The sequence below is a fragment of the Ananas comosus genome, linkage group 23 (assembly GCF_001540865.1).
Source record: "Ananas comosus cultivar F153 linkage group 23, ASM154086v1, whole genome shotgun sequence".
NCBI classification, from domain to species: domain Eukaryota; kingdom Viridiplantae; phylum Streptophyta; class Magnoliopsida; order Poales; family Bromeliaceae; genus Ananas; species Ananas comosus.
The window spans coordinates 2,924,480-2,945,817 of record NC_033643.1 but is presented as its reverse complement, the minus strand read 5'-3'; the positions used below and the strand labels follow the sequence as shown (position 1 = coordinate 2,945,817).

Sequence of the window (21,338 nt, the reverse complement as noted above, 5' to 3'; positions counted from 1 at the left end):
CTCATGTAGATTGGTAATGCAGGTATTCTCTAGGTCAACTGCAAACTGCTCATCTCCTCAGTCAATCCATACGCGCATTATCATTCAATACCAACAACATATCCCATAAAACCTCCAAAATGTTTCAATGCTGTTCAGCACCTCTCATGCTTGTCAAGCAGCATTTTGGTATTTGGTTTGTTAATAAAAAGCATGAGAAAAATGTCTGTAGATATATAAATCGATCAATAATTCCTAATTATTCAGGTTTGGATTGATTGACTCGTCAGTGGAATCTACTTTGCTGAGAAGTCCTTGACAGCTAAGACCTCACAAGTCACAACATACTAAAACTCAACTTTCCAAGCGACAATCACCAGACCAAACCCTCACAGAGCACTAGCTACAACCGTACCACTTAGTTCGACATCTAAATTGGACCTTAGGACGCGTTTGGTAAAAAAAATAACTGCAGTCAGCATAACTGGCGAGAGCTCGTGCCATAAACGCAAACTCAGCATCAGCTTTCCACAGGACGAAATTGTAAGTTCGTATAGTATGCAAGTTCGCGAATGTTACTCACAGCCCATACACATTGTGATCCATGCCTCCAATTTCAAACTTCACTGCTCAATCGAAATACAAATCTTCCATTTTGCAGGGCCAAGCAAGTTTTCACGTGAGAAAAAACACCCTTTCAGTCATCATGCTCAACTGATCTCACGACATCTGCGTTCATAAACTAATAAAAGCTACACCCAGCCATAACCCAGTCAATCAGCATATTCATTTCAAACGGGTTCCACTTCATAATGGAAGAATACATAGTGGAACACCACTTACTATCAACATTTGCACGTAGCTGATAAAATCTAAAGAAAGAACTGGAAGAGTAAAATTGAAAATATTAAAAAATGCTCATCATTTGCTACTGATATAGAAATTTGCCATGTATGCCGAGGTTGTGGCTAAACCCAGGGTAGGGTTTGTGATCTTAAAATATTATGATATTATGACCATAAACATTGTTAAAGAGAACTAGCAAACCTTTCATACAACATGTAAGCAACTCTCTTTAAAACAGCTCCATCAACTGCTGGACAACATCTGCAATGAACGCAAAGCAAGGAAAAACATGAGATGTTTCAAAAACAATACATACTAATCTAGCTTAGCAACCACAAATTTGTGAAATAAGTAGACTTACCTTGAATAATAGATGGTGTCGTCTGGAACTCATGCCAAAAGTTAGGAAAAAAAGAAAGATCATAATTTAGGAACTTCGCGGCAAGGAATGCAGCTCCAGCAGCAATATGATGGGGCTTGAACTGAAGCCAGAGAGAACTCCGAAGCCTGAAACATGTAGGGAACTAATAAGCAAAAATTTTCAAGTCATCAGAACTTAAAAGCATGAACTAAAGAAAGAACTAATAACCAAACCATTTTTCCGCAGCATTGCTATGTATAAAACCTAAGATCACATGGAAACTTGTTTTAACAACAACTTAAAGTTATATTAACGCATGCAAAACAAAGACACTTAGCAGTAACAACAGCCGTATTAACAAACAAAACAGGCTATATGCTAGCAAACTCCTTACCAAAGGAATGCAGCTTCCCAGGTGAAAAACATTCGAAGAATCTTCTGCAGAAATGTTGTCAGAGTGCTAACTATAGCAATTAGATGTGTCAATTGCGAACTACCACATCAATTCTTTGACCAAATAATGCCCTCCAGCGGCATTTGCCACTCCAGAAATCCGGAAACACCACTCTATAAGGATAAGATTAGACATGTGTGACATCTACTAGATGATGTATCCATCTCCCATGGACTCTTGTAATTCTCTGCCTATGAATGCTATTTCATAAATGAACTAATGAGGTAACATTTGTCATTTGAAGACGTAGTAATGATGGATCTGCTCTCCTAAATTGCTTTGGCATGTAAAAAAATGATGAGTAAGTCTAAATATTGAGAGTTTTATATAATTCAAACATGTGAAGCATTGGAAAATAGGGAAGGCAACATACGCATAGTCTTGTGAACTGAGAAGAAATCATCTCTACTCAGAATATGAAATTCTAGAAAACTGAGCGACTCATTACAAAATCTCCTTCATCCTCGTTACCAAGGTACAGCCGTAAGAACTTGCTATGCAACAAATAAAACACATTGAAAAAAAATAGTATGAGTTACATAGAACTCCGTTCATGTGTTAATTAGTAAAGTACTTTCCTATAAATGCGGCAGCTAGCAATCTGTTAGCTAAATATCCCTAAGCATGGAGAAGAGAGTTTTACAGATGTCATGTTTTAATTTACTGCAGAGTTATAAATGATAAGATGTATAGGAGGTAAACAACGTATCAGCACTAAAAAGAAAGATGTCCTTTTAATGAAGTAATATCATAAGAATAATGTTAGTACAGCACGGTCAAATAAAAAATAAAATCATAGGGAGGAATTCCTTTTCTCAGGTGCTTTTTTTGCTTTTCTCTTCGTTTCTCACAAGAGGAAGAGAAATGAGGGAAAATAGGTGTGGAAGCATATGATAAAAAAAGAACATGATTAAAAAAGGTAAAAAATACATGAAAAAAATAATAATAACCATCATCTGATGCATCAAAAGATAGGAGCGGACGAGGGGACAAGACAGGAAGATCAATAGATAGACCAATAATCAAAATGCATTCACCTTGAGAAGGGGCGGGAATGGGGAGCGGGGGGATGGGACTGGACAACTGGACATGATGGAACAACGAATAAACTCAGTTTAAAGTATGTTCACCAGGTGCCAAGAGGGGGAGCAACAAAGAAAAGAAAAGAGTCTTTAGATGAATTCAAGCATGTAATGAGGAAAAGTGTCATGATCCAGACAGTTCAAATCGACATAAAGCGACTCTCGAGGAAAACTGTAAGGTTTAACCCAACCAGCAGTAAAGGTTTATGATGTACATCAGCCATATCTAAGATCCAGGATCCAGTAATATTTGGTTTCAATTGTCATTAATTGCATAAAAACTTGCAATTTCTCAATTCCAGGTGAAACAAAAATATGCTTTCCATGAACAGCACATCAATCCTCCAGCTAAGAATATCACAAATGTGAGCATATTATTCTCTCGAAGAAATACCCTGCAATTTGTGCCATACCAGAGAAATCAATATGCCACTAAGAGAGAAAAAATGAAGTAGAAAGTTCTAATGCAAAAAGAAGGCCAAATTTTGGCTACAAAAACTAAAAGCCCCATACATCTTCTAATTGGTAGTTACAGCGAAAAAAATTCACATATACCGAACCATAAGACTTACATTACTATACCACAAGAGTATTTAAGATGTAGAAGCCACATTAGAACAAAATGTACTACTGATGCATAACTGCAGAAAAATCTTTTGAATGAATGACTCCTACTAGTTTGCAAAGGACATGCTTACCCTTCGCTGACCAGACTCCAAGCCATATTAAAAAGAATAGTACGTGAAAGTCCTAGTTTGAGAAGGACAGATGTAAGCGGAGCGTATGGATGCTTCACATCAAGTTCAAAATCAAGGGTTGTCAGTATCATTTGTTCTGCCTCAGTAACCCGCTCACGGTATTGCTCAAACCAGTCCTGCTGAATAAAAGAAGTAAGTTATATTGTTAATAAATATATATTATTGAATACTTCTTCAAATTCAGTTAGCCACTACAAAAAAAGAAACTCTTTTCATCATCATCATTATTATCATTATCACTCTTATGGCCTCATTGTTGTTGTCACTTTTCATCATCATCATTATTCTCATTCCATACTTCTCCATCAATATCTGATTTTCACATTAATGCATTTAAGATAAGCAAGAATCTCTCTTGATTTCACATGTATTAGCAGAGCATGTACATGCTTTAAATTCCTATGTCATCTCAAACTTATAAAACTGAGTATCACGTCTAAAATATGGCCTCACTGACAGCTTTCAAAGCTACTTCTTCTGCCTCTTCATCTATTCGAGTTAGCCCTTCTGAATATCTTTTTCTACAGTTCTAACAAATTCCTTACACAACTTATTTTTGAAACCTTACCGTACAATGATCAAGCACTTTCAGAATATATGTGACTGCATTTATATTTTCAATGAACCTCTTACCCCGTTCTTTCATATTACTAGCCATCTCATTCAAGCTCACCGTCATCATGCTCCTACTTTCACAATTTTATTTTTAACTCAACTAGTACTTTATCCCGTCATGTTAACAAGAAGCTTTGAGAAATTACTCTATAGTGACTTTTCTCTGCATGTAAATTATCAAAATTAAGCCACGAGAAGGACTATGATCTAAAAATAAATAATTTAAAAAGCAGGCCAAACCTCTCTCTTAGGGGGGGAAAAAACATATCTTGGTGTCACATGGTTTATTATCAGTACGAAGAATATTACAGCTACTTACACCATGAAACAAATACGGGAAGAAAGCGAATTCTGGATTTTGAGAAACTTCACAGGATGCCCTGAGTACTGTATTCAAAAGACACGGAGTTTCCTCAGACTTTGCTGCCAAGAATAAAGCTGCAGTAGCAACCAACTGCACAAAAAGTTCAATAAGATCGTCATTGTAAATTAATGAATGGACTATGGAGTAGCACAAAATGCACCTAGAACACACAACAGTAGGACAATACATAAATGAAAGCCACTTACTATGGCAGAAATGCAGAACAAAGGAGAAGGGTCGAAAACTTTCATTTTCTTTGCTGGAAAATGAATCAAAGAATACATCAGATAAATGGGACGGTTTATCTCTTCTCCATAAACAAAGTTTGGCCATCATATTTCTGTTCGACCATGCTGACTCCTTTTTTTATTTTTGAAGAGTACGCCTTTTACAGCCATGAATAAAATGTAATTCTTGTAGGTGTCGGAAGCTATCCAGTAACTGTAGGAGGTATGAATTGCACTAGAAATGAAACAAGGAGTATCGAAAATAAATGTGCTTTTATGGGTTCTCAAATGGTTGAACACACTCCTGTATGGTGAGATACCGTTGTAGAGGTTCCTGCAGTTTAGATGCTAATAGTGGGAACTCTTATAGGAAAAGGTGTTGCTTGCACAGGCAGGTGAAGCAAGGGTTGAGCCTCCCGAGTCATGTACAAATTGGCCGCATCAGCAATTCAAAACAAATGGTCAACCTTCGCAGTATAGCCACTAAAAACTTATTGCCCCATCAAGGGCAAGGTTATACGGGGTGACACTATATGAATGAAAAGGTAGAGAGATAAAGTTACAGATCAATTTTGATAAATTTGTACTTCCGAATTTTAAAATTCTAATTTTTAAGTCACCTACATGTTATCGAAAAAGTTATCTATAGCAAGCTATGAATAACCACGTAAAGAAGCATTTTTGTTAAAGATCTTTTCCTGCATCCAAACCTTAACAAGCAATACGAAACTTATCCAAACCTTTTATAATAACTTCAGTACTTTTTTCAGATTATCAGGCAAATTTGTTAGGTTTGATTTCACCGTCTGACTCTAAAATGGGTCTTATTTTGTAGGCTCGCATAATATGTGCCGTAAAACCCGCCCATCAATCTGCTATCTCATTAACCTCATAATTGTTTACAAAAAGAAGCCACTTTGCGCATCCATAATCCTCCAACAATCTTCTAAAAAATCACAGACAATGCAATGAACTAAATCCATCGAGGATATCGAAACTCACGAATCTGTCGTGACAAGCATGAGATCTCCGAAGAAAGAAGCGGTGGCAGAGGACCACCGCCGTCGCGATCGTCGTCTGGGGCCTGCGACATTAACAAAAAAAAAAAATCCAAACTTTTCCTCAGCATCAAATAGAAACCCTTGAGACACAGCTAACTACGATGGAAAATTCAACACAAGGATGCATCTCACAGCTCCAGCCGCATCCCCAGGCTCTGCAGGTAGGAGCAGTAGGAGTACCGCAGCCGCGTCTCGAGGACGGAGTCGATCCCGTCCTTCCGCGAGGGCGAGCACCGCTCGATCTCGTCCCTCGACATGAACGCGACGACGTCGCCGGCGGCGGGCTCCGGCTCCGCGCGGAGGCCCCTCCTCCCGTTGAAAGCGGAGGCGCTGGTGGAAGCAGCACCACTCCCGCTCCCGGCGCCCCCGATCCACCTTCCCCGATCCGCCGCAGTCTCCCCCGGGCGCCCCGGCGCGTCGGAGCGCCTCCGCTTCAAGGGCGGGGGCCCTCCTCCACCGCCACCGCCGCCGCCGCCGCCGCCATAGGCGGCGTGGGAAACTCGATCCTGGTGATCTCTGCAGAGCAGGGGATTGTGGTAGGGGTGGGATTGATCGGAGGCGAATTGTTGACGATCGCGGCGGTTCGCGTGGGGGCGATGGTGGTGGTGATAGCCCACGGGGCCGTCGCGAGAAGCCGCGCAATTTTGAGAATAGGGCATGGCGATTGCTCGTTCGATCGATCCGTGCCCTAATTGCGAAGGATCAACGAGTTCGTGGGATCTTAAGATGGAGATGGGAGATTTATAGAGAGAGAGAGAGAGAGAGAGAGAGGGAGGAGAAAAAGGGGATGAGAAAAGCGGTTACAAAGTCAGAAGGGGATAGAGAGAGAGAGGAAAAGAGAGAGGAAAGGCGTAAAGGAGAAGGAGATGATAAATGTAGGCTAATACAGACGTGAAAGTTTTGCCTCAGCAGGAGACATCAAAATTCTAATTCCGGACCCTATTTTAAAAATTCATATTTTAAATTTAAATTCAAAATAATTATGTTTTACTATATTTAAAATATAAGTGCAAATATTATTATAATATTAATTACTCATGTATACTATATCATATAAAATTAAGGATAAACTTCAAATACCCTCTCGTAGTTTCACACTTTCTCACTTTAGTACCCTGTGGTTTAAAATGTATCGAGTTAGCCCATGTGGTTTCGCACTTTCTCACTTTAGTACCATGTGGTTTAAAGTGTATCAAATAAGTACCCTGTAGTTTTCTTTTTCTCTTTTTATTATCTATTTCACTAATTTGTTTCGTTAAATCAGTGACAAAGTTAAAATTAAAGGATACTAAAGTAATATTCGATAAATCTAGGTAAGGTATTTAAAGTTTTTTGTATATAATTTAACGAAATATTAAAGGAGGAAAAAAAAAATCAGTGACAAAATTAAAACTAAAGGGTACTAAAGTAAATATAAGTGTATCTGAAGTTTTTTGTATATAATTTAACTAAATATTAACAGAGAAGCCGACGAAAAAAAAAAAATAAAGCCACAGGGTACTAAATTGATGCACTTTAAACCATATAGTACTAAAATGAGAAAGTGCGAAACCCCATGATACTAAATTTATACACTTTAAACCGCAGGGTACAAAAGTGAAAAAGTACGAAATCACAGGAATGGTATTTGAAGTTTTTCCTTTAAAATATAAGTGCAAATATAATATTAATTATTCGTGTATCCACTATAATATAAAATCAATTTGGATGTAGATAGGATAGGAATAAAATCTATACTGAATTTTTATCTAAATTATTTATTAAAATTTATATTTATGATCAAATCATGATCATATGTTAACACATTTTTTTATTATTCAATATTTATAACTAAATTGTTTGAGTGTGATTTCATAATAATTCAATTTTGAATCTTAAATTACAATTAATTTATAAGAAAAATAGAAATTTTAAAAAAAAATTGCAAAACCAAACGAAACCATATTAATTCAGTTCGATTTGGATCGGTTCTGAGTATAATTCGATTTGGTCAAAGTTGTAATTCTTTTCAAATTGAAAAATTCAGTTCGGTTTGAGATTCTATCTCAAAATCGAATCAAACAGAATTGATTAGATGGTTCGTTAAACCGGTAAAAGTTTAGAGCAAGGTTCAATCTTGTAACCTAGACCATGAGCTATTTCCATTTTAACCAGTGAAAAAGCACAAATATTTGTCTAAATCAAGATGAACTTAAAAATGGCAAAAATTTAGATAGAGGTTGAGGTACCATTCATGCAATTTATCCAAAATAAATTCTCGCTAACAGAGTGCCGTCACCGTGTCCAACATAAGCAACCTAGGACCAGCTCGTGTTCGACTTGAGTCCTTAACAAGCTGTTGAAAATGAGCTAGTTCGAATAAATTGCTAGTTTAACTTTTTGCTCTTTGAATTCAGGCTTTTAGTCTTTGAATTAAGGTTCCCCAAAAGCCAACAATAGTGGCTCAATTTTGGACCCTCTATTATGTATCACTTAAATTGCAAAAAAATTAATCCAAGAGCCAAAAAGTTAAAAGCACAAAAAATTTGATGCTTTCGAAAGAAATAAATATATTGTATATTGTATATATTTAAAATATATACGTATAAAATATATATATTTATTTAAAATATATCGAGGTGAAAGTAAATGTATTGATCCAAGCTTATGTTCGACTCGTTAAAATATCAGCTTGTAGCACCCCCGCCTTGGAGTAGGTGGTTGGAGTGCACCTCCCGCTTCCCGGGTGGGGGGTGTTGTGATCGCCATTTCGTACCGTAGGAGACTGGGTGGGGTGGGGGGCGGAGACGCTGTCTTTAATAATTAAAAATTTAGAATATTTGGAGACCTACGAGACATTAAAAGAAAAAAAAAAGAAGATAGCTCGTTTATTAAACGAAGGCTTAATTATACTATACTATATTATACTTTAATAAATTTTACTTTCTATATTGTACTATTTTTTTTTTTTAACATCATTGCATTATTATATTTTATCAATCCCTACATTATATTTTAAATTTATATTTTTTTTATACTGTACTATTTTTTTTCTCGTAAATACCACTAAACTATTTTTTCTTACCATTATCTATATTACCATTTATAAATCTATTATTTTCAATATAATCTAGAAACATTATTAAGAAGCATTGATTAAATGATAAATGAAATAAAACATGGATCTCCCTAATAGACTTATTGAATTTTTTCAAATATATTTTCAACTATTTTTTCCTTGGTTTTATGTATTTTATTATTTTTTATTAAAATGAGTTGAATAAATGCTCTACTATTTTGAATATATATTTGTTAATAGCTTCTATTTAAATTTATAGATTTATTGCTTGTAATATTTGAAAAAAAAAAGGTATAGTTGAAAATACGGGTAACGGGCCCACGGACCAGTGCCCACAGACAAAGGCCGGGCCCATGACCAGTAAATAGGTCTACGGACCATGGCCCACCGTTGTAGGCCCATAGACCAAGGCCCACTTCTTACTCTTATGAGTATTTTTACCATTATTTTTAGCGAAAACTTCAAAAACCCTCCCTGTGGTTTCGTAGTTTCTCACTTTGCCCCCCTGCGGTTTAAAATGTATCAATTTGCCCCCCTTTGGTTTCGTTTTTATCTTTTCGGTAGCTTTTTCGTTAATATTTCATTAAATTATATACAAAAAACTTCAGATACTCATCTAGATTTATCAAATATTCACTTTAGTACCCTTTAATTTTAACTTTATCACTGATTTAAGAAAAAAAAATAATGAAATTGATAAGAAAGAGAGAAAAAAAAAAAAACCATAGAGGGACAAATTAATACATTTTAAACCACAGGGGGGCAAGGTGAGAAACTACGAAACCACAGGGGAGGTTTTTGAAGTTTTCCCTTTTTATTTTTAACAGTAGCAGTTGAAAAGAGAAACTTTAAACAAAAAATAAAATTACCTTCGTAATCACATTTTAGACAGAAAATATTTTTCTTTTGACATCGGAGATAACCTCACCACCACATATATATATATATATATATATATATATATATATATATATATATATATATATATATATANGGAGATTTATAGAGAGAGAGAGAGAGAGAGAGAGAGAGAGAGGAGAAAAAGGGGATGAGAAAAGCGGTTACAAAGTCAGAAGGGGATAGAGAGAGAGAGGAAAAGAGAGAGGAAAGGCGTAAAGGAGAAGGAGATGATAAATGTAGGCTAATACAGACGTGAAAGTTTTGCCTCAGCAGGAGACATCAAAATTCTAATTCCGGACCCTATTTTAAAAATTCATATTTTAAATTTAAATTCAAAATAATTATGTTTTACTATATTTAAAATATAAGTGCAAATATTATTATAATATTAATTACTCATGTATACTATATCATATAAAATTAAGGATAAACTTCAAATACCCTCTCGTAGTTTCATATTTTCTCACTTTAGTATCATGTGGTTTAAAATGTATCGAGTTAGCCCATGTGGTTTCGCACTTTCTCACTTTAGTATGGTGTGGTTTAAAGTATCAAGTTAGTACCATGTGGTTTTCTTTTTCTCTTTTTATTGTTTATTTCACTAATTTGTTTCGTTAAATCAGTGACATCGTTAAAATTAAAGGGTACTAAAGTGAATATTCGATAAATCTAGGTCAGGTATTTAAAATTTTTTGTATATAATTTAACGAAATATTAAAGGAGGAAAAAAAATCAGTGACAAAATTAAAACTAAAGGGTACTAAAGTAAATATTTGATAAACCTAGGTGGGGTATCTGAAGTTTTTTGTATATAATTTACGAAATATTAACAGAGAAGCCAACGAAAAAAAAAAAAAAAAAACCACAGGGCACTAAATTGATGCACTTTAAACCACATAGTACTAAAATGAGAAAGTGCGAAATCCCAGGATACTAAATTAATACACTTTAAACCACTGCGTACTAAAGTAAAAAAGTGCGAAACCACATGAATGGTATTTGAAGTTTTTCCTTTAAAATATAAGTGCAAATATAATATTAATTATTCGTGTATCCTCTATAATATAAAATCAATTTGGATGTAGATAGGATAGGAATAAATCTATACCAGAAACTAAATTTGTCGGCTTTTTCATTTTTTATATTGTATTCAAAATCATATTCATTTAGTACCGAATAAATTCGTTTCGTTCTGATTTGAATTCAAATAAAATTTTGGATATTTATTTTCATTCACATTCCTAGGTTTAGCGAGTAGGGCTAGCAATCCACCACCTTGGTCACAAATCCATTGGGTGATTGATTCAAAATGGGCTGGTCATCAAATCCTTCGTTAAGGTTTAATTATACTATATTATATTATATTGTATTTTGTTATATATTTTTTCACTTTCTACATTGTAATATTTTTTTAAAAAAAAACACACCACTCAACTATACCTTTTTTTTTTTCAAATATTACAATGCCAGCAATAAATCTATAAATTTAAATAGAAGCTATTAACAAATATATATTCAAAATAGTAGAGCATTTATTCAACTCTTTTTAATAAAAAATAATAAAATACATAAAACCAAGGAAAAAATAGTTGAAAATATATTTGAAAAAATTCAATAAGTCTATTAAGGAGATCCATGTTTTATTTCATTTTATCATTTAATCAATGCTTCTTAATAATGTTTCTAGATTATATTGAAAACAATAGATTTATAAATGGTAATATAGAGAATGGTAAGAAAAAATAGTTTAGTGGTATTTGCAGAAAAAAAATAGTACAGTATAAAAAATATATAAATTTAAAATACAATATAGGAATTGATAAAATATAATAATGCAATGATGTTAAAAAAAAAAATAGTACAATATAGAAAGTAAAATTTATTAAAGTATAATATAGTATAGTATAATTAAGCCTTCGTTTAATAAACGAGCTATCTTCTTTTTTTTTTCTTTTAATGTCTCGTAGGTCTCCAAATATTCTAAATTTTTAATTATTAAAGACAGCGTCTCCGCCCCCCACCCCACCCAGTCTCCTACGGTACGAAATGGCGATCACAACACCCCCCACCCCCCGGGAGGTGCACTCCAACCACCTACTCCAAGGCGGGGGTGCTACAAGCTGATATTTTAATGAGTCGAACATGAGCTTGGATCAACACACTTACTTTCACCTCGATATATTTTAAATATATATATTTTATACTTATATATTTTAAATATATACAATATATAATATATATATTTCTTTCGAAAGCATTAAATCTTTTGTGCTTTTAAACTTTTTGGCTCTTGGATTAATTTCTTTGCAATTTAAGTGATACATAATAGAGGTCCAAAATTGAGCCACTATTTTTGGCTTTTGAGGAACTTTAATTCAAAGACTGAAAGCCTGACTTCAAAGAACAAAAAGTTAAAAGATCGGCAAGCAATTTATTCGAACTAGCTCATTTTCAACAGCTTGTTAAGGACTCAAGCCGAACACGAGCTGGCCCTAGGTTGCTTGTGTTGGACACGCTGACGGCACTCTGTTAGCAAGAATTTTTTATGGATAAATTACATGAATGGTACCTCAACCTCTATCTAATTTTTTGCCATTTTTAAGTTCATCTTGATTTAGACAAATATTTGTGCTTTTTCACTGGTTAAAATGGAAATAGCTCATGGTCTAGGTTACAAGATTGAACCCTGCTCTAAACTTTTACCGGTTTAACGAACCATCTAATCAGTTCTGTTTGATTCGATTTTGAGATAGAATCTCAAACCGAACTGAATTTTTCAATTTGAAAAGAATTACAACTTTGACCAAATCGAATTATACTCGGAACCGATCCAAATCAAACTGAATTAATATGGTTTCGTTTGGTTTTGCAATTTTTTAAAAAAATTTCTATTTTTCTTATAAATTAATTGTAATTTAAGATTCAAAATTGAATTATTATGAAATCACACTCAAACAATTTAGTTATAAATATTGAATAATAAAAAATGTGTTAACATACGATCATGATTTGATCATAAATATAAATTTTAATAAATAGTTTAGATAAAAAGTGTAAAACACATATTGCTATTCGGTTTCAGTTCGGTTCAGTTTGGTTAACAAATGTGTTCAAATCGAATCGAAACCAAACAGTGAATCTAGGTAAATTTCAAAAACGAACCAAACTAAATCGAAAACTATATAAATCGAACCAAATAGTATTATTTGGTTTTTGTTTGCTTTGGTTTAGACTAAACCGTGTACACCCTAGAGACCACGAGGAGTACGGTCCACGGTCTACGGGCTTCGGAATACGGGTAACGGGCCCACGGACCAGTGCCCACAGACAAAGGCCGGGCCTATGGACCACCAAATAGGTCTACGGACCATGGCCCACCGTTGTAGGCCCATAGACCAAGGCCCACTTCCTACTCTTATAAGTATTGTTACCATTATTTTTAGCGAAAACTTCAAAAACCCTTCATGTGGTTTCGTAGTTTCTCACTTTGCCCCCCTGTGGTTTAAAATGTATCAATTTGCCTCCCTGTGGTTTCGTTTTTATTTTTTTCGATAACTTTTTCGTTAATATTTCATTAAATTATATACAAAAAACTCCAGATACCCATCTAGATTTATCAAATATTCACTTTAGTACCCTTTAATTTTAACTTTATCACTGATTTATGGAAAAAAAAATGAAATTGAGAAGAAAAAGAGAAAAAAGAAACCACAGGGGGACAAATTGATACATTTTAAACCACAGGGGGCAAAGTGAGAAACTACGAAACCACAGGGGAGGTTTTTGAAGTTTTTCCTTTTTATTTTTAACAGTAGCAGTTGAAAAGAGAAACTTTAAACAAAAAATAAAATTACCTTCGTAATCACTTTTTAGACAAAATATTTTTCTTTTGATATCGGAGATAACCTCACCACCACATATATATATATTCTCAGCTACATGCCACGAAATAAATTATTTATAGTTGCATTAAATAAATTGAAAGCTGGACGGGGCAAACAATGGATTGGGATATTCTCATTCCATTGTGGAATGAAAATTGAATTTTGATTTCTGTGAAATAAATAATAACTATCAGAATCAATAAATTATGTTCAAATTCAATAGTTTAAAATAGGTGGACCAAACAAACCCGTAGTGCATGGAGATAGTGATGCAACAATTACATATATCTCACTTGGATGAATGCACACAGATACTGTAATTATAAATAATTTATTTGGTTGTATGTAGTTGAAAAGTGTGTTTATATACATGGCAGTGAGATTTTAGCTCCAATTTTTTTAAAAAAAAATTATTTTTGTTTAAAAAATAATTAAGAATGTAAGTTTATCTCTTATTTAAAGTTATTCTTCTCAACTGCTGCAGTTGAAACTATGGCCAATGTAGATATAATTCCAACTGCTACAATTAGATCTTCTCATGCAGTTCCAATTGTAACAATTGAATTCAAACGCATTGAACCAAACGCCGAATTTAGATTCACATATAATTACAACTATAGTGCAGTTATAACTATATACAACTAAACAACTCTTTAGAATAGCGGGGAATCGAATCTCCGACTTTAGAATAATATCTTCATATGGATTGTTTTCTCAAAAAAAAAAAAAAATCTTCATATGGATTGCGGAAAAAAAAAAAGGTAAGTTTTTCCAAATAATTGCCATATCTAAATATTTTGCATGTGGTAAACTACTACTAACTTTAATTTCCACTACTATTTCTTTTTTTTTTTCCTTAGAATATTTCTACAATTATTTAGAGCTGTTCAATTTATACTCTTCCAAACCTTAACCTAAGAAGTGATATTAATTAATAGCTTATATTGCGCTGTACTTTAAAATTTTTTTAATTTAAGCAAAGTAGATTAGCTTGAGAGTGACACACCAACACCCAATCTTATTATTTATATAAAATATTATTACACCAACTTATGTTACAAGTAATAACGTATTCCTTATTAGAGAACTTTGAAAAATACTTTTGTTAATAAAATAAAACAAATAAAATAAAATACCCTTTCTCTATGGTCAACTTTATAATGTTTTAATTCGAAACCACTCACTACCTACATCACATGGAATCCAACTGCATGCATCAAAATTCGTACCCAATACTATTATAATAAGAGTAATAATTTGCACTGTGTAACACACCTACTGCTATAAACTAATTACGTGACGATATGTCGTAAAATTAAATATAATTAATATTTTTGTTTTCATATTGCCCCTATTATATTTTGCTTACGTGACAAATGATAAGATCGATCATGATCAACGAATCAAGCAATAATATACATATTACCAAACATTTATTGTAAGTTTTTAATGTCTTTTACTAAAAATAAGTTTGCGCTTGTTACAAAATGTAATTTTAGGTTGTAAAAAGATATGTATTTACTGGTCCAAATAATTTTCAAATAGCTCTCCTTTTATAGTAGAATCAAAAATTTAAATTAGAGTTTTTATTTCAGACACATAATTAAATTTTTAGGTTTTTTTTAACCTTTGCTAAACAAACTTTTTTTTTTCCGTTTTACTAAATTTTCACCTCAAAATTTGCTGCATTATACCTGAAACGAGAATACTAAGTTTGCAATCTAAAAAGGATTGTATGATTGTAATCCTTAATCCAAAATTTATAATCTTAAGCTTTATAATTAAAAATTTTATTTTGAATTTAATTAAAAAAAGGGGGTGAAAGATTAGTCCAAAAATGAAGGTCTTGAATGATGGAATTGTAGGAGTTTACAACAAAAAAAAAATGGTTGTAGGACTAACATTGCTCAACAAAAATTGAAAAATAAGCTAAACAATTCATTGAATAGTATATATTACTAAACAATCCCTTATTGTAGACACATTTCTATATACACCGAATATAGCCTTTATTCTTTGCTTAAAAATAAGAAATAATTTTATTTTTTTAAAAAAAAAAATCTAATCTCTTACCACTCCTTTATCCTCCAATTCTATCACAGAGTAATGTTGCTTGTAAACTCAAAAAGAGAGCATAAATCATACAACCATTTATTCCAAAATTTAATTTCTAGCTTTAAAAATATTTTAATACTAAAGAAGTTAATAAAATTAGTGAAAAAATATTGATTTTTGAATAAACAAAATATAATATTTATACCAACTTTTTCGATGTCTGGATCAAGAATTTAAGTGTCCATCGAAGCCAATAAGATATAGACACGATATAACCTTCGTGCAAAACTCTCTTTTTGTTAAATTAGTATGTAATTTTTTCAATAAAATTTAAAATAGGTGGATAGAAAGGAACGGTGTGATGCCATCTCGAACTAGATTAATAGGTCTGCCTTCTTGCTAATGGATAATCTGGAATACAAGAAATAGTGTTATCTTTAGAACAACTAACGCTGACCCTTTTTTGGCAGTTGACAAGATCAAGCGATTGGTCTTCCAATGAAAAAAATTTCTTTCCTCTAACCATCCTTTTTCTTAAAAAAAATTTTTCTGTTTTTTCCCACTTCATTGTTTATTTGCGTTTTGACTGAAGTTTATTACCTCACCTTTATTGTTTAATTCCTCCCTCTAATAAATGAATTAGATAGTCTGCTGCTTTTTTTCTCAAAAAATTTAAAGTTCAAAATATTTAATAAAAATATATAATAAATAATTAGACGATTTGATTATTTAAAAAAATAAATATTTCATGTCAATATATATTGGCACATATATATATATATATATATATATATATATATATATATATATATATATATATATATATATATATATATATATATATATATATATATATATATATATAATCAGCGTATATGCATGGATAGAATTCTATATGTACCTAGTCCATAAATTTTCGATACTATTCTATGCCATGGCGCATAAATTTTTGGTCCAAGTAGCTATGGATATATAGAGAGAGATACATAGAAAAAGTGGTAGAGAAAGTTGAGATGGGGCTGCAGCAGTCGAAGAACGTGGAGGCGGTCGAGGCCGTGGCGCGCTGCCGGGAGCGCAAGCAGTTCATGGGCGCGGCCGTGGCGGCGCGCAACGCCTTCGCGGCGGCGCACTCCGCCTACTCTGTCGCCCTCAAGAACACCGGCGCCGCGCTCTCCAACTACGCCCACCACGACCACGACCACGACCACGTCCACGACCACGACGTCCTCCTCCCCCGCCGCGATACCTCCGGTGTCGGTGCCGCCACCGCCACTGTTGCATCGACCTCTGCACTGTCGGCACCGTTGCCGTCGTTCGCGGCGATGGCGCTGCCGACGGAGACTGTCCTCCCCCCTCCCCCGCCGCTCCCCGACGTGCCCGCGCCGCTGCAGCGCGCCGCCACCATGCCGGGTATCCCGATCACGCCGCCCAGGAAGAAGGAGAAGGAGAAGGAGAAGGAGGCGATCGCAGCCGACGCCGCCATTGGCAAGGAAGAATGTGATGATCACGATGTCGAGGACGACGACGACGACGACGAGGGGGTCGAACATTCGGAACGCCGCAATTATGAGACTGTTGGACTGCGAACCGAACTTGAGGAGATGTTTCTTGTGCCAACGGAGACGGCGTGCGACGTCTCTGTCTTACTGCAGCCGCCGCCTCCACTGCCGCTGCTTCTGCGGCCTCAGATGAAAACAGCTGCGGCGGCGGCAGCGGCGGCGGTGCCGATGGCACAGGCCAAGGGAATGGAGACGTGGGACTACATTCTCGGCTCGCAGGTGTAGTTATAATTAAAAGCAATACTATCTATCGGGCTTTTTTTTGCAAATAGTCCCTGAGCAATTTTTATTTTAAAAATAGTCCTATCAAAATTAAAATTACAAAAATGGTCATGTTCCTGTTACGCAAGCGCCACGTCAGCGCCACGTGGGCAGGACTGAGGCTAGGGTATTAAGTTGAACACAGTGAATGATTCACCGTGTTTAGACACGGTGAATGATTCACCGTATTTCTTACGTATTTTTTGTATATTGAAAAGTGGAATAAGGAATAAGGAGTAGGGATGTCAATAGATATGAATATTCAAAATATTATCCGAATCCAAACCCGAATAAATTATATATATATACGTAATTTATTTTTATTTATTTATACAATATATAAAATATTTAATAATTTTTATTCCTTAGATCTTCATCCAACGGTATAGATTTATAAAATCCGCTGGGTTGGATGAAGATCTAAGGAATAAAAATTATTAAATATTTTATATATTGTATAAATAAATAAAAATAAATTATGTATATATATATATATATAATTTATTCGGGTTTGAATTCGGATAATATTTCGGATATCCATACCTATTGACATCCCTACTCCTTATTCCACTTTTCAATATACAAAAAATAAGTAAGAAAAAATACGTACTAAACACGGTGAATCATTCATCGTGTTTGAACACGGTGAATGGTTTACCGTGTTCAACTTAACACACGAGCACAGTCCTGCCCGCGTGGCGCTGACGTGATGCTTGCGTGGCAGGCCCATAGCCATTTTTGCAAATTAAATTTTGATAGAGCCATTTTTAAAATAAAAATTTGTCAGGGGTCTAAATGCAAAAAAAGCTCCTATCTATACATTCAAAAAAAATAAGCTGATAAACGTTGAATACTCTTTTATTAGTTTTATTATATTTTTTAAAATACTAAAATTTTAAAATTTTAGTAAATTTCAAACTTTTCGATCTTGTCGAGTTTAACTCAAAACTCGCGCTCTTAGAATTCAAATCCGCTTCCCGCCCCGTCCCAGCCCGAGCCCACATGGCCTGACAGCCATGGGGACCTCAAAGACAAATCTCCCAGCAGACCACTGCCTTCGCCCGGGATGCAACCGCCGCTCATGCTAGAAAAGGCGACCACAGAATCGCTCCGGCCGAAAAAGTCGGAGCAGATCATCGCGAGAACTGAGAAGGGGAAGAATATAGTGTCAGCGACCGCAACGGCGACAGCGACGACGACGACGACAGCGGTGGCAGCGGCAGTGCAGGTTTTGATGAAGGTGGATGACTACTTCCTCCAGGCGTCGTTGGGCGCCCATGGCGTGTCGACGATGCTGGAGGCAACAAGGATGCATTACCACTCCAACTTTGTAGATAGCCGAGGCAAGTGAAATTACTGCTTCAATTACTGAGTCTGTAATTTTAGGTTATATACTTTGTATTGCTTTGTGTGCTTAGAACAGGAAAAAAAAGAAAAACTAACATATGACAGGGATTGAGCCTGAAGTTTTATGTCCATGCAATAGGTTGATAGACATTTTAAATACTAAATTTTTTTTTTCAAAAAATAAGCCTTAAAAGGAGAGATTATGCCCTTGAATAGAGATAGTGATAAGTGATGACGGATTGAGGCTCCTTAACGAGACATCATTGGAGAGTCGGGCTCCTGACCGATGTTTTTTTTATTAGATGGAAGCAAAACTAATATGTGGCAGCAGATCAAGAATTAAAGCGCTTTCCACTAAAATTTTATTTTTTTTGTTGAACATTTTTTAATACTCAAATCTAAAAATAATAATAATAATAATAAACTCTAGAGGGAAGGATTATAATTCTTGGATAGCAATAAAAGTGACACATGGTGACGAATTGAGGCTTTTTAACGAGATATTATTGAAAAGCTCTATACTGAAATATTTTCTATTGGATGCCATACTGAAATACGTGGCAGCAAATCGAGGCTCCTCAATGAGACGTCGTTGAGGAGCTCTCCACTGAAGCTTTATCCTTTGCAATGTCTCCAAGTTTTTATTTCTGTATCTTTTCTATTTAACATGTATCACTCGATCTCCGTGTTTTAGTAACATCTTGGTTGTGAACTTGTTCAGGACACATTGATCATTCTGCGATAATCATGCGAGTCATTACATGGAATCGGTCGTTTAAAGGTTTACCTCAGCAAGATGATGCTCGTGACAATTTCGATACCGAAGAGTTGGAAACTCATGCAACGGTTCACGATAAAATGCTAGCATGGGAGAAGAAACTGTACGATGAGGCGAAGGTACGCGGAGATCTCTTATTCTGTTCAGTTCTGGTATTTGACTGCAGTTTATTTTACCCTGTTGGTTTGAATTTTATTTTATACGAACACAAACTATTTGTCGGTGGTAGGAAGGCGAGCTTATGAAAATCGAGTATCACAGGAAGGCGGCTTTGTTGAATCAGCAACGAAAGCGCGGTGTTCGACCCGAAGTACTGGAGAGGTCTAAATTTGCTGTTGTGTACATGCAAACAAGGTGCTCAGTCGACAGGGAATCGATGAATTCGACAGTTGCGGAAATTATTCGGCTGCGTGATCATCAGCTTTACCCAAAACTGGTTGATCTTGTTGAAGGGTAAGTTACGGAATCTAGAGAGTATGAAAAATGAAGTAACAAAAGTTTCTCTGCTTAGCATGATGGTTACTTTCTCAGCATGGTTCAATTCAACTAAATTTGAATTTGAGAAAAACACATGTTTGTACCATTTGATGGAGGCATATATTTCAGGATGGTGAAAATGTGGGAAGTAATGTTCGAGCATCACCGGAGCCAGCTGCGGGCCATCACAGAGTGCAGGGCTTTCGATTTCGCTCTCGCGCCGCGAGAGACGAGCGAGCAGCATCGCCAGCGGACGGCACAGCTGAGGGACAGCGCGAGAGAATGGCATTCGAGCTTCGAGGGGCTCTTCACTCACCAGAAAGACTACATCAGATCACTCAACAGTTGGTTGAGTCTGAACCTCGTGCCGATCGAGAACGGCAGAAAGGAGAAGGATTCATCTCTTTCGCGGGAAGCCGATCCCCCTATCAAGATTCTTCTGCAGGCGTGGCATCAGTATCTCGACGTGCTTCCGCATGATCTCGCGAAGAATGCCATGCATGGCTTTGCCGAAGTCATGTCTGCGCTGCTGGCACTTCAGGATGATGAGCTGAAACTGAAGAGTGAATGCGAGGATGCGCGAAAGGATCTCGAGAGGAAGAGGTGGCAATTCGAGGATTGGCACCGCAAGCACGCAGAGAGGAGGGGGGCTCTACCTGCACTGGAGGGTGCTGAAAGCGCGAATCAAGCTACTGCTGCAGTTGAAAGAAGGATAATGGTGGAGGCTGCGGAAATGAAGTTAAAGGAAGCTGAGGAAAACCACAAGAAGCATTGCAAGCAGGTGAGGGAGAGGTCGATCGGCAGCCTCCGAACGCATCTGCCGGAGCTCTTCCGCGCGATGTCAGATTTCGCGTTCGCCTCCTGTCAGATGTATAAGAGGCTGTGGTCCATCACGCAGTTCAAAGGCCAAGGTGGGGGATGATTGATCGCGTTCTGTTGTGTCTTTTTGTTGTGCAGCATCGTTTTTCTTTCGTCATTTGTCGATAAATTTTGATCATTTTTCTTTTATGTTCAGTTCTCTTGATTGTGTTGGTGCATAGTGCTCTGATAGATCCTCATTGAACAGATACTTGTCAAATAGTGAATTGTAAGTTCCAAAATGGGCTGTAAATAAATCATATGCATATATACAATTTTCCTTCGTTTTTTTTTACCCCCTGCATGTATACTTGACTACTATTTAGGCCTCTTTTTAAATTTTTTTTTGTTATTCTTTTTGGGCTTCTGTGTGATCTCTCTCTGTTCCTCCATTGTGTCAGTCACATTTATCAT

The 21,338-nt window shown here is 35.5% G+C and overlaps 2 protein-coding genes across 10 annotated transcripts; one reads left to right on the top strand and one right to left on the bottom strand.

The window, feature by feature from the left end:
• On the bottom strand, nt 745–9,886 carry LOC109727962 (cyclin-T1-4-like). 9 transcript variants are annotated; one of them, XM_020258208.1, is made up of 7 exons: nt 9,806–9,886; nt 5,880–6,488; nt 5,689–5,770; nt 4,415–4,549; nt 3,421–3,599; nt 1,187–1,332; nt 745–1,086 (listed from the first exon to the last, which is right to left on the bottom strand). In XM_020258208.1, exons 2-7 carry the CDS (start codon nt 6,404–6,406, stop codon nt 1,055–1,057), a joined length of 1,101 nt encoding a protein of 366 aa, XP_020113797.1. In that variant the 5' UTR covers nt 6,407–6,488; nt 9,806–9,886; the 3' UTR covers nt 745–1,054. The 9 variants fall into 9 exon arrangements, 5 of the variants coding, with proteins under 5 accessions (XP_020113797.1, XP_020113793.1, XP_020113792.1 ...); XM_020258204.1 differs by lacking the exon at nt 9,806–9,886 and having other exon boundaries at nt 3,421–3,596; nt 5,880–6,578; XM_020258203.1 differs by lacking the exon at nt 9,806–9,886 and having other exon boundaries at nt 5,880–6,577.
• Nucleotides 16,571–21,183, top strand: LOC109728287. The gene is made up of 5 exons (XM_020258660.1): nt 16,571–17,422; nt 18,426–18,807; nt 19,533–19,708; nt 19,819–20,042; nt 20,196–21,183. The coding sequence occupies exons 1-5, from the start codon at nt 16,658–16,660 to the stop codon at nt 20,986–20,988; spliced, it is 2,340 nt and encodes a 779-aa protein (XP_020114249.1). The 5' UTR covers nt 16,571–16,657; the 3' UTR covers nt 20,989–21,183.